At 43.0% G+C, this 13,213-nt stretch overlaps 1 protein-coding gene across 4 annotated transcripts in view; it reads left to right on the top strand.

Moving 5' to 3' along the window:
• The window catches only part of LOC146865549 (baculoviral IAP repeat-containing protein 1-like), an 851,823-nt gene that overhangs the window by 221,990 nt on the left and 616,620 nt on the right, over nucleotides 1-13,213 (top strand). For all 4 annotated transcript variants that reach the window (XM_085632363.1, XM_085632364.1, XM_085632365.1 and 1 more), the window contains exon 7: nucleotides 7,063-7,182. In XM_085632363.1, the coding sequence (XP_085488489.1) occupies nucleotides 7,063-7,182 (120 nt within the window). The remainder of the gene's footprint in view (nucleotides 1-7,062; nucleotides 7,183-13,213) is intronic.

Here is a 13,213-nt window from a genome sequence, read left to right on the forward strand (position 1 = left end):
GCCATGTTACATGTATTATTGCTCAGCTGTCTATTTCGTTATGTTTTTGCACTTCTTTTTCTGTTTCCTTGGGAAGGCTCTTCTCATGCACAGCACATATTCCGTTGCTGCTTCATCTCCTCCCCCTACCCTTTCATCTCGCTGCCCCCCCTCCAGCCCATCCCTGCCGTTGGAAACAGGAGGTGGACGGTAGGCGTGGGGCTCCGCGCCTCATGTTTGTTAGGGTATTCCCAGTACCACTGCACATTGATCACACTGTTCTGTCTATTTCGTTAAATTTTTGCACTTCTTTTTCTGTTTCCTTGGGAAGGCTCTCCTTATGCACAGCACATGCTCTGTTGCTGCTTCATCTTCTCCCCCACTCTTTCATTTTGCCCCCCCAACAGTCCGTGCCAGCCATTCGAGACAGGAGCTGGACAGTAGCTGCGAGACCCCGTGCTTCATGTTTGTTAGGGTATTCCTAGTACCACTGCACATTGATCACACTGTTTTGCCTATTTCGTTATATTTTTGCACTTTTTCTGTTTCCAGGGCGGGGCTGGTGGCACAGGGGGAGGAGTGGTTTGTGCACGCTAAGTGTACATTACTGCTTGGCTGGCCGTCTGTGACTGGCCAAACAGTCAAGCGCACTTAGCATGTTCCCCACCAGAATGCATTACACAGCCTGGTGGTTAACATGCCCAGGCTCCCTGTCCCCGTCTGAGCGCCAAATTACGGTGCTCAGACTAATCACAATGCTGCATTGCAGCATTGTGATTGCTTTAGGGGAGCTTGGGAGCCCGGATGATTCCTGCTGCTTCCTGGTTCCAGGTCGAAGCAATGGAGGAAAGACGGTGGCTGGCGGCTGTGTGGGGAGAGGTGTTTTCTATTTTTTATATTTTGTTCCCCTCTCACCCCCCCACCCCACCACAAAAAACAAAGTCCAATGTTATTGAAAACACATCTCATTCTTGGCTGGTAGCTAAAGTTAAAATAAATTAATGATCACTTTAGCTATAATTTTGTATATTTTTCTGAAAAAAATATAATGCACCAGTATTTAGTCTTAGCCTATAAAGTTCTGATAAAACGAGCGTTGTATTTCGATTTGGCCTCCGCATTTACGAGAGCGCCATTATACATAGAGATATGAGGTAGCATTCTACAGGAAGTCCTCTCTAATGGTGCACCTAAAAATTCACCCATGTGTTCCATGGAAGCAAAGAAACATACTGGATGCTTTCTTGTCACGTGACTGTGGTGATCGGCTTCTGCCAGCCGTCTGATGCAGTTGTGCCTCCGCCGGAGGTTGCTTCATGTCCATCCAGCAACAAGGCAGGGATGAAATGAATTAGTGATTGAGCAACAGTACAGTAAAACTGCAGAGGTAGCAGCAGGTACAAGAGGCGCATCAGGTGCTGAAATGACATTCAGTTGGTTAGCGCATGTCTTACTTTCAGGAAAGAGCAGTCTGCACATATCTCAATCACAGTGTGTAGATTCCCTTCTCCATCCTCAGGTGTGCATTTCATGTGTGGGCATAAAAGTATGTTCTTCATTGTCATGACCGATGCAAGTCAACTGCTAATTACACGCTACTTATTTTAGATAAGTTATGTTGCACAGCGGACTGTAGCAAAGTTGCATGTTGATTGCAACTTGTTTGGAACAATCGACACGGTTGTTGCACGTTAAGTAAGTTATATTGAGTGCTTGTGAATAGGTTTCCTCCATACCATTCGCTCTTTTAAGTGTCCAAGGAGTGTTCTCTTGGAGCCTGGACTATCCATTTTAAGTCAGTTAGAATATGTATGATGGTTTGGAGGCAGTATGCGTTTGTCAGCTGAGGCCTGATCTGGAAAAGAATGGTCTAACCTCCCCCCCGCCCCAACGCTTCACCACCCACCACGTTGTCACATTTTACTTAGCAGTAGCAACAGCAGCAGCAACAGCAGCAAGGAACAAATAGGCAGACAGGACAAGAGACAGCCTTGCTTGTATCAGGACCCTTGACACCTTTTCTTTGACACACTATCTTTGCCAGTAGTAAATCAGGTGAAAGGGAAATTGTAGTATTCATACTGCCTTAGAATTTGCTCTCTTCACTGTGCAATGTATTAACATTACAATTTAAGTGCTCTCTGTCCATGGTTGATTGATTTGGACATTAGCTGCAGAAGCGGTTCTGTTCATTTTGGTGTGGGTGGGGACTACTTTTTGGGCGGCTCAGGTGCTTTGTGTCACTCCATTGGTGTGATGAGAAGAATGTACACCATAGTTGGGTAATATTAAGTGGTCTTGTGTGCACCGCACATTTGGATGGTACGGGTGTTCTGTTTCCTGCAGTGCTGTGATGGGCACCTGAACTGTTGTAGAGTTAATTTGCTGTTCAATAGGAACATCCTTTTACTGAGCTCTTATTGCAATTGTGGGTGAATTTAAACGGTTCTCTTATGACGAAGTGTAAGAAGGGATTAATTAACCCGTTTTGTGCTTGGAACAAATAAAATTGCCATTCATCATGAAGTGAATCGTTTCTTATTGTTTAATTAATGGTCATTAAGGTTCTTGCTTCATACTAAAAATACATAACTGCCAAGTTTTCAGATTGCTTATGTGTGACATGCCCATGGTTTCAATGTACTTATGAGTGACATTCAACTGGCAAATGTGTGACACTTAAAAAGTGACTCTTTCTTAAGAGTACAACTAAGCAATGAAGTAAATGACAAGTGTTAATTATACAACAATTATACCCTTTTGAGCAATGAGAGGCTCTGTTGGTACAGGTCGAATACTTTTAATAATGTCCATTGTTTAACAGTTAGCAGAGTCCCATCACTCCTGTATTCAACCTCAAATCATTAGCCCTTTAATTTATTTTTCATAGTCCACCTCGAATGTAACAGGCAAGAGGAAGGGCTCAAATTTCAGTGGCCCAGAGTACGTCGTTTTGTTTGCCCCCATCTACACACTCCATGTAGTTTTGAAGTGCGCATGCAGAGATGTTGTAAGGCATGGGCAATGTGGCTGTGGCCCAGGGCCCCAGCCTTTCAGGGGGCCCCTGATAGAGCCATCTCTGTTCTGCAGAGAGTCTTGCCCTGAGAACCTTTAATAATTCTTAAACAGATTTTTTAAATACAGTTTTCCCTTAATCTATTTTTAATATGGGTTATGTGTGAGAGTCTATTACAGACATTTTGCAAAGAAATGTTGTGTTTTTGTTTCATGCAACAACCATTAAAAAAGGTTTCTTTTAGATCAAAAACAGAACCTCATAGATGCAAAATGGGAAGGTGTCAAAGAGATTATTAGCACTAATATTAGTGAGCTGCTGCTGTGTTAAAATATTGAAAACATAGGTTTTTCGACTCAGAGAGTGCACTGAGGCCTGCTAACCACACCTCAGTGCCAGTGTTCTAACCTTAAACAAAAGATAATTTGAGTAAGATGCACCCAATTGGCAAGTACTGACTTACTTATTGGGCCCTTGTATGTGGTACCCCGGGTGCCAATGGAATGTAAGGCAGAGTGTTCACATAGGGCTACAGCACTGTTTGTGCCACCCTGCATGTGACAAGGATAACATGGACTCCAGCCTGCCACTGCAGACTGAAAGGGCAGTATTTACACTGCTAGTTTGACATTGCCATTACAACTAGTGGCAAAGCCCCCACTTCCCTTAGTGATGTATGTAACTATCCCCTAAGGAAGTCCTATGGAGCCCTACGGTAGGGAGCTACCAGATGTACCAGATCAAATATGAATGCTCTTGGAGTTTGTAAGTCCCAATCTTCTTGGTACAAGATGTCCTCAATCACCGTCAGAGTCTCCATTTTTGGCAAATAAGTATAGAGGGATTCTATGTCCAAACCTACCAGGAACTCTGTTTCTGGATCAAATTCCATGACCTTGATACGGTTTAGAATATCCCGGGTATCCTTGAGATACAATTCCATTTTCTATACCAATAGCTTTAGGAAAAAGTCACAAATCGAGCCAATCCCAGATACTATTGGACCTCCTGGTGAGGTCTGGTTGATTTGTGCACTTTCGATAAAGTGTAGAAATATGGAATTACCGCTTTCTCTTTATACAGAAATTATCCTTTATTTTGGGAAATCCAACCATTATTGACCGCCTCATTTACAAGGGAACCAATCTCTTTCATTAGTACTGCTGTATTGACCCGGAAGTACACTATAGTTCCATCTATCAGACAGCAGACACAAACATTCCTGTCAGCAAGCCACCCTTGTTTGTAATACAATGGCACCCCCTTATCAGCAGATTTTATGACTATGTTGGGCTTCTTAAGCAGAATTATAGCCCCAAAAATGTAGATCTGGCCAATAGCATTACGAGTTTCAGTGCACACTACAGGCACATAGTTTGAGTTTGGAACTTAAAAAAATTGGAGTGGAAACCTGAGTGAAACGGCAATACTATTCAGACCTAATGTTTCACTTGCTATTCATACACCTTACCTCCCTTCCTGTGTACACCCATCACTCACATTCCAGTGATGCCCCCAATGACTTGCTATTATTTATCATGTCCACGCTGAACTTGCCATGTTCTGTTTCATGGATCTTGAACTACTCTCTGCATTTGGAAATGTCCAACCTGCAGCCACAGGTCCAAGGCTAGTAAACGCATGCTGCATCTTTATAGGCCACTGGCTCTTCTGCAGAGTATTTCCGGAAAAAAATACCACCAACAGGCCCACTGCAAGTTGCCTCCAAGGACAGTTTTCCGTGATAGAGGGGGTTGATTGCTTGCACTGCCTAGCACCATAATGGACTTTATTATTGAAAATCTATTTTATGCTACAAATGGTGGCCACCACCATAGGTAGATCCCAAGCTAAAGATGCTCAATCATACCACTTTAGGACAGTTTGCCTGCATATAACACATGTAGCAAGGTTATGCTGGTAAAGAGGTCCATAGCACAACACCACAGCTGTATGACACCATTGCGGTGCAGGTCTGCTACAAGGTCCTACGTTCACTTCCATTAGCTCTACTGCAAGGATAAATTGGTCTTCTACAACTTCTCAGAGAAGGCGCAAGCAACAGTCAGGTCGCTACAGGCCCAACCCTCCAAGCTACAGGCCCTCACCAGAATACCAAGCCAGGTTTTCAGCCAGAAGACACCAATTTGAGACAAGAGCAGCAAGACAGCCTCAAAGGAAGTAAAGGGAAGCAAGGCACAGACAGGGTCCCAGAGATACGTCATGTAGGAGTCATAAGATGCTCCAGAATCAAATGGGATATCTTATGGGCACCAAGGAAAATTAGGCAGTGAGGCCCAAGGACATGCTACAAAGCATGAAAAACCCATGATGCCCTGTAAGACCCACCCAGCGGCTTGCCATCATGTACACTCAGACAGGCAAGCAGATGCCACCAGACAACCCACTGAAGGACCCAAACCAGTGGCAATCACACCCATATTCCGCACCTGTAAAAGACACCAGCAGATAGAAAATAAATATAGGGCACAGGTAAGGGCATCAGCAGCTTAAGTTGACAGTGTAAGTGGCAGGTGAGAGAGATGTCATCAGCAGAGGAAGAAAAGATACGGGGGAGCAGTGACCCTAGGAATGCAACATTTCAGAAGAACATATACATATAACCTCTAATTCCAATAAGCACACAGAGACAAACCAGCACATCAAAGTGGGCCATAGACCGCCCAGAAAGAGAGCCAAGGGTCACAAAGAGGAGGCCATGTGCACAGTCACATATGGAAAGCAGCAGCCATAACCACTGTGCAACTACCAGCACAAAGGTTGTGAAGAGAGGCAGCCAAACGGTGCCCTTCCCTCCTTCCCTCCCTCCCTCCATGGAGAAGGACAAGACCACAAGCCCTTGAAAAGGGAAGAAAGGCCATAGTGTCAACCTGAAAAATTCAAATAAGGCACACCCACATACAGGGGAATCCTAGCAGGGACACCCAAGTCGCTGCTGCAGGGACAAAGGCAAACATGTGTAAACCCATCCCAAACACCAAGCACAGCCAAGCAGTGATGAGTAGTGGAAGCCATATAAAGGAGCTGTTAAGGCAGACCTCTAAAGCTGAGGCCCACGTCAAATACAAACCAACTGCAACTTCAACAAGAAAAGCACCGGAAATGCCCTAGAGCCCAGAGCGAGCATGCAAAAACCCTCCAGGTGAGGTCATAGAGAGCCTCACACTATGAACCCAAGAAAAGGGATAGGGCTTGCGCCCACTGGGGCAGGGCTGCTCTAAGGCTAGGAGACCCCTGCAAGCCCTACATGTTAAAAATCCTAGTTTAGCAAAGAGGCCCCTGATTTTTGGAGCAAAAAAAGAAAGGCTTATTTTAACTTTCTCTAACTTAAAACTTCCTGAACTTTAATGTAAGTCAATAGACAAATTGAAGTCTCTCAGTTTTGTTTTCTAAATCTCTCTCTTACCTCTGCTCAAAAATTGGCATGTCTGGAACAGAAGAGTCGCTGAGCCAAACGCACAGGCATAACACAATCGCCTTCTAAAGCAAACCAGCGAGGGGAAGCAAGAAAACACTTACCAGACAAATTTACAGCTACTAACAAGCAGCCCATGAAAAGAGCAACACATCTCTGGATGGAGACAAAAAAACAAGGCCTATAAAGGGACAATGTGTACTTTTGTAGCTGGGAAGGCAAAGCTAAAATGTAGTTTCTTTTCTGGGGAAGAAGCAAAGTAGCTATCTGTCTCTAGGGTGAGACTCAATGTCACAAAATAATGACTGAGATGAGGAATATAGACAATTTACCCATGTGCGTAAGCAACGCATTCAGCTACACAACCTAGGAAACGAAGGAAGGAAAATATACGAGAAATTACTGGATAGTGTAAAAGAAGAACATCCTGATGCACAATTGGATGTATACCAACTTACTTTCAACAAACTGCAGGTATATTTTGGCCCTAAAAGAAATGTATTACTCAAGTTTTTTAGTAGAGTTCAAGGGAACGGTGAAAAAGTGAACACTTATATTGTGTTGAGGTATCTTGAATACATGTGACTTTGGCATCCTCACCATTTAAGCCTTTGATTCTTTTCTCCAAAAGGTTCGACCATTTCAAACATCTATCAAGATGAAGCGATTCGACTAAATTCCTTCAGAAATTGGCCAGAGGACGCACACGCAGATCCAGCTGCTCTTGCAAAAGTAGGATTTTTCTACACAGGTAAATTCATGTCCATTATTTTCTGGTAGTTCTGAGGTTTGTCAATGAACTGCCTTATGGAAAGTTTGATATGTCAGCAAGAACTATTAATGCACTTGCAGATATTTCTCAGATAGATGCACCCTGTCATTTGTTAATTTCATCAAGTATCTCTCTTTTCTTTAATTGGCCCTTTCTTTCCATATTTATTTAGCTTTAACTCAGTCTTTCTCTTCTTTAAAACTGAATATAGTCATTTGTATGCTTTAGCATAAATTATATTTGGAATACAGTGTATATAAACATGAAGCAAGTAGCTCCACTACTGCACCTTTCTGTGTATATTGGTTGTCTTCTCAATAATAAAGATTATGAAGCCTATTCACAAAGATAAATTTGACTTGAACATATGTTTACGACTGAATTTAACTTTTATATGCCTGCCAGGAATTCACAAATAGATTCCTTGGGGGTGTAAACCCAGTTACAAATGTTGAGATCTCCGCCAGGAGTGTGGGGACCTTGACATGCGTAAAACTCATGCAAGGTGTGGGAAGAGGGTGTTTCAAGGCACAGATTGCTTTGTAAGTTTGGGAATGACCATAAGCATGAGCATTGGTCAGAATTATTGAACTGCCACCATTACCCTTTCCATCCTAGATTGAGTCTGTCATATGTTCACTTCAGCACTGCTCTGGTATAACTCCTTTTGCAGGGTGGGAAGGGAAATGGATCAGCTCCAGATTTGTTGAGAGTATAGAGTAAGGGATTACTCCACAGGCAAAAATGTTTACCCATCAGAGAAGAAAAAGTGTGCTTTTGCACAGGGGATCCTGTTCACCTTTTGCAGACATTTTTACTATGAAGAACCCCGCACAGTGGCAATACGATCCTGCAGGAAAAGTTATGTGATCTGGCAAGAACTGCGCCTTGAAATCTGTAACATGTGCAACTTTGAAGGTGCACTAAGGGATTAATGGTGAATGAGGAGAAATCGTTAAAGTACGTTCAGGCGGAAGTTGCAATCAAGGCACAGGAGGAACAGGACCAGGATCGCTCCTCTATCGAGGGCTCTGCTGCTGGCCCCAGTAAGTCTTCCTGTTGTTAATATTAATAATTATTATTCCCTAACTTTTACTGCAACTTATTTTTTCCAAACTATTGTTTCTGTTTCCTAATGCTATTTTTTACGAATTCTTCGATTTAGACTATCTGTTTCTAAATTCTTGTTATCCCTGCCTCTAACTGCCTCTGCTGTGACTCTCTGTACTACTACTATTAGTCTATCTGTAGCTAAGCTTGCCCAGTTGGCCACTCTTTATTTAAAAGGTTTTATATAAAACTCAGATTCACCAATACCTCTAGCCATTAAGTCCAGTCCTTTGGGTTGTCCTCTTCTACTACTTCTAGTCTTCTTAATCTTGAGGCTTTCATAATCTTGAGGCTTTTCGACAATTCCCACCAACAAAATGCCCAACCAGATTTTACTATTTTTGATAGGATAGGACATACTACTACTGTTGTAGGGATTCTGCACATATAGATCTTTGCACAAGAAAATAGGACGTTGGTGATGGGAGGTTGGACCTTCCTCACACCTCAATCAGAACCCACCACAATCCCCTGACCAACTAGTTATAGTGTCTCATTACTATTAGATCTCCGGACCCACCCCCAAGATACCCAGTGAGTAGACACCCCAGATTATAACACTCCCGACATCTGAGTTGTGGAAGCAATGCACATGCACACCCTTTCGCTCACTCACTCGTGTAAGTCCACACCAAATACCACCGAGTCTATGTAAGTTCAAAAGGTTTATTTTCAACTGACAAGCTCTGTACGTTGTTCTATAATGCAGCACCAACAGCAAAATGCATAAGATTAAAACAATAAACATTGTTACACTTAGTTACAACAACTACAAGTCCATAGAAGATAAAAGGCAAAATCATGATAACTGAACAGAGGTGGAAGCCCCACCCTCCCCTTGGTAGGAATATAGTTTATATAAAATTATAAATGAAGATCTCTGAGCGAATTCTGGGGACCCCTCACCTTAGAAGATCCTAGTACTGGTTACATCATAAGCTCTGCAAAGCTCTGGTTCATAGAAGGGAATCTCCCGTCTGTTATGAGAAAAATGGTGCGCATTAGTATATTGCAAGCATTTCTCAGTCGTGCCAAAAAGTGTAGCATTTTTATGGATAAGCAATATGGACTAACACAAGAACTTCATAACAAAGTGGCTTGTTTTTCGTCCTTGTACGCAGCAGTCAGACAGTAGTAGTATGAGATCATGTGGGCTCAAAGGCGTCTTACACAACAAGCTGCAAGGTAGCGTGCACAAAAATAAAAGACACAAAGGTAAAATGGTTGCATGGCTCGGGCTAACTAAGCAAAGACTAGAATGACCCTAGGGACCATATAACACTACTAGTGTCTACTCTACTACCTGATGTATGTTGTATATGTATGTATTAATTTGTTTTTCAATCTTGCTAGTGAAAAATAGGGGGAGGTGTATATGGCATCTAAAAAATGTGTAATGTTTTTTCTAGGCGTACTACCGACCACCAGTGCCAGGGCCAGCAGCGAAGGCGACGGGGCTGCTGAGGGCAGAGAAGATGCGGCAGTTGCAGGAGGAGCTGCAGGGGGTGAGCCAGCAGCAGTGACAGGCTGTGGTAAGTTATATTCCTAATCCTTACTTATTGACATTACACTCACTGCAAGGGTGTACTGTATACTGTACTGTTGAGACTTATTAAGTAAGAAGTTGTTGTGAACGGTTGAAGACACCCTTTACTTAGCATTAGTAAAAGCATTAGCGACAGGAGTGTTGAGTAACCAATGGCCTCTTCTATCTGACTTCAACTCAGCTGTGAATGTTTTATGGAGAAGACTAAAAGTCAGATCAGATGACCTTGATCGATGGGTTGAATGAACAGGGAAAGAAGGGTGGAAGGAAAAAGGACGGGCGAGATTTAATATTTATGACTGGGAGAGAAGGAGACATGGGAAGCATGTATGCATAGGTGGCTGATAGGAATCAGATGCATGGATGGTTGAATGCCTGAAACCCCCACAAATGTTAGAGGCCGAGGAAGTGGGAGGATAGATACATACCACAAATGTTATGTACTGTGCTTTCTAGTGCTACAGTGCCACTATGTGTAGAATTAATTTGTCTTACTGCTTTGCTAAGAGTATATTTTACAATAGTCTTGTTTTTTCTTCTTGATATAGCTACTCCTTCCAAAGGGAAACCGGACAGGAAGGAGTTGACAGCCAAGGCCCGGCACCAGAAGCTGGAGGCCATACAAAGGGAAAACCGGCGGCTGGTGGTTTTGGCGGAGGAGGAGGCGGCAGCGGCAGCAGCTGCAGCCTCCTCCAATGCCCGGGCCCCAGCCACCCCATTCCAGCGTTACGGCACCACCATCTGACAGCCACCTGCCGCCGCCCATCTTTTAATATTACTGCTGCCCCCCCCCCCGTGGATGCAATTGCCGCGCGTTGAAACGCAACATGGCCCGGCTAGAGGAGCAAGTTCGTGACCTCCTGGAGAGGCGAGCCCGCCGATAAGACCCTGTTAATTGCCCCTTTTTTATTTCTTCTTTTGGTGGGTGGGAATCGGGTGTTGGGGTTAACTTTCTTTGGACAATTGGACATTTCATATAGGTTGGACTTTTTTGTTCCGGACATTGGTTGGGGTTAGGGAGAGGGGTGGGTCAGGTGTTGTTGTGGGATTTTTTTACATAGTTTATTTTTGTTAGGGGATTACATTATATATTTATACTTTACATACGATGTTGTTAATGTTTTGTGGGTGGGGTTACTGTTTTACGTCACACTGTTTCCTTGCTGATGCAGGGCCACAGCCAGTGTTTGATTTAAATAATTGGCTGACTTTGTAAGACGCAAACAGATAGATGCGGTACCCCTCACTGAGTGACTTGTCCTACTAGTACGGTCAGTCTCTCCTCCTAGACTATGCATTCTGCAACTGGACTCAAAGGGGTGTGTGAAATTGAATTAATGAAAAAATTTCCATTATTAATTATACCTCCCTCAGACTTCTTCTTTTACCTGTGCTTGATGTTTTACTTAGGCACAGCGATGGCTGCCTGGTGATGATGGTTTTCTTTCCCAACATGCCATGGTTGTGGTGGTAGTAGTAATAGGCAGTAGCATTTAAAAAAAAAGAAAATGAGACAGTCAGTCGCCTGAGAGAGACAGTTGGAGGAGTAGTAGAACGAAGTACAGTATAGAACTTACTGCCAAACAATAATATGCAAAAATACAATAAAACATAATGGTGGCGGGGATAGCCTAGTACATAGAGTTACAAACTCTAGTTGTGTCGAGTCACTCGACTAGGCCTACAGTATACTCGACACAAGCATAACCGTTAGGACTGTGTAGGAGGATGACAACAAATCCAATTGATGCTGGCAATTAATGCTGATGGATTAGGTTCCTTTGGCAAAAAAATTACCTCTCAAATATACTGCTCATGGGGGGGCAAGCAGAAGAAGATCCTCGCCCTGCCTTGAAATTGAATTAGTGTTGCTTTTGCCATACCCACTCCAGCAAGCGTGTGATAAATTATTGGTGTCCATTTAATTTTGTCACACCTCAATAAGTCACACAGCCCGGGGGAAGAGGGTTAGGGTTTGATGAATGGTAGGGAAGGGGGGTTTGGGGAAATGTTTGACAAAGAAAAACAGTACGCAGGGACAACAATAAAAGAAAAAACAATCTTGGCAGACGACCATATCCATAAATCTGTTAAGGGAGAAAAAGGAAATGCATGCATGATGATGATAACTTGATGGTTAATGAAGTACTTACTATCTACTACTAGATAATTAGACAGTACAGGACAGCAGTATATTATGCAATTTGCCTTGCCTGTCTGCCCTCAGAGACCCGAATTACATACAGTTTCTGTTCTGTTGTACCGGCCTGGGCTTACTATTAAAGATAGCAAAGAAATTTCAAAACTAGCTGTAGGGATGAATTGAATTATAAGCAGAGAGCAAACATACTAATAACAACAACACACAGTAGTAATGATTGAAGACAAAAAATGAATCAAATTATTTAAAAGATCATGAAAGTTGATACTGTTACTGTATGTTATCCTGGTCAAAATGGGGAGTTGCATCTCGGCATTCCTCTTGGTCCTCCCTTCCATGGACGCTCCGGCCATCAATCTTGGGTGACGCCACTGCCTGCTTGGCAGAAGTAGATTCATTGGTAAGGTTAGTGTGAGTTGTTTTTCCCAGTATAGCACAGGGTAAGGGCCGGCCTGTAATTGTAGATGGAAAAACAAAGGGCATATTGAAACAACAAGTCGAAAAAAAAATGCATAAATTACGGTGGAGTGCAACAAGAACACTTTCAGAGGTGGCATGGATACATCATGTCTACTCTAGTCTGTTTCCAGCATTAACCTCCAAAAACAACAGGACAGAGCAGGCCTACAGCACCCGCCATGACCCATCCTCCATTTAGTGTACTTTTTTTTGGGACAGAGGCAGACAAAGCACATAATATACAGCAACATAGCATTTTACAAATTAAGTGACTAAATCAATGCACCGCTCTCAGTCATACCACCACACTTGACTCCACCATTACACAGGCATGTAGGTCTGCAGTGGTTGTTGTTGACTTGTTTACCTTTTATGCCACTCATGAAACGCCCTGAGTTATTCCATCAATCATCTTGGATCCTACTGAGTGACTGCAAAGATATTATGTCACTGTGGTCATCATCATGGTGTTGTCCAACTCAATGTGCATTGTACTGATTGAGTCTCCTTTCCATATTCAAAATGCAATGGATCGGCCTGCAGTAGAAGTACAAATTTGTTATTAAAAAACAAGAAGGGAAACAAACATTGCCTTGAGTGTGTATATATAAGATAATAGTGCACAATGAATTAACTTCATGCACTACAAACAACAACAACACAGATCACTCAGTCAGCGTCCAATGCATGTCATCATTCATTACCTGTTCCTTCTCATCTTCAGTTAATGGGCA

This window comes from Triturus cristatus, chromosome 2_1 (assembly GCF_964204655.1).
Source record: "Triturus cristatus chromosome 2_1, aTriCri1.1, whole genome shotgun sequence".
Taxonomy (NCBI): domain Eukaryota; kingdom Metazoa; phylum Chordata; class Amphibia; order Caudata; family Salamandridae; genus Triturus; species Triturus cristatus.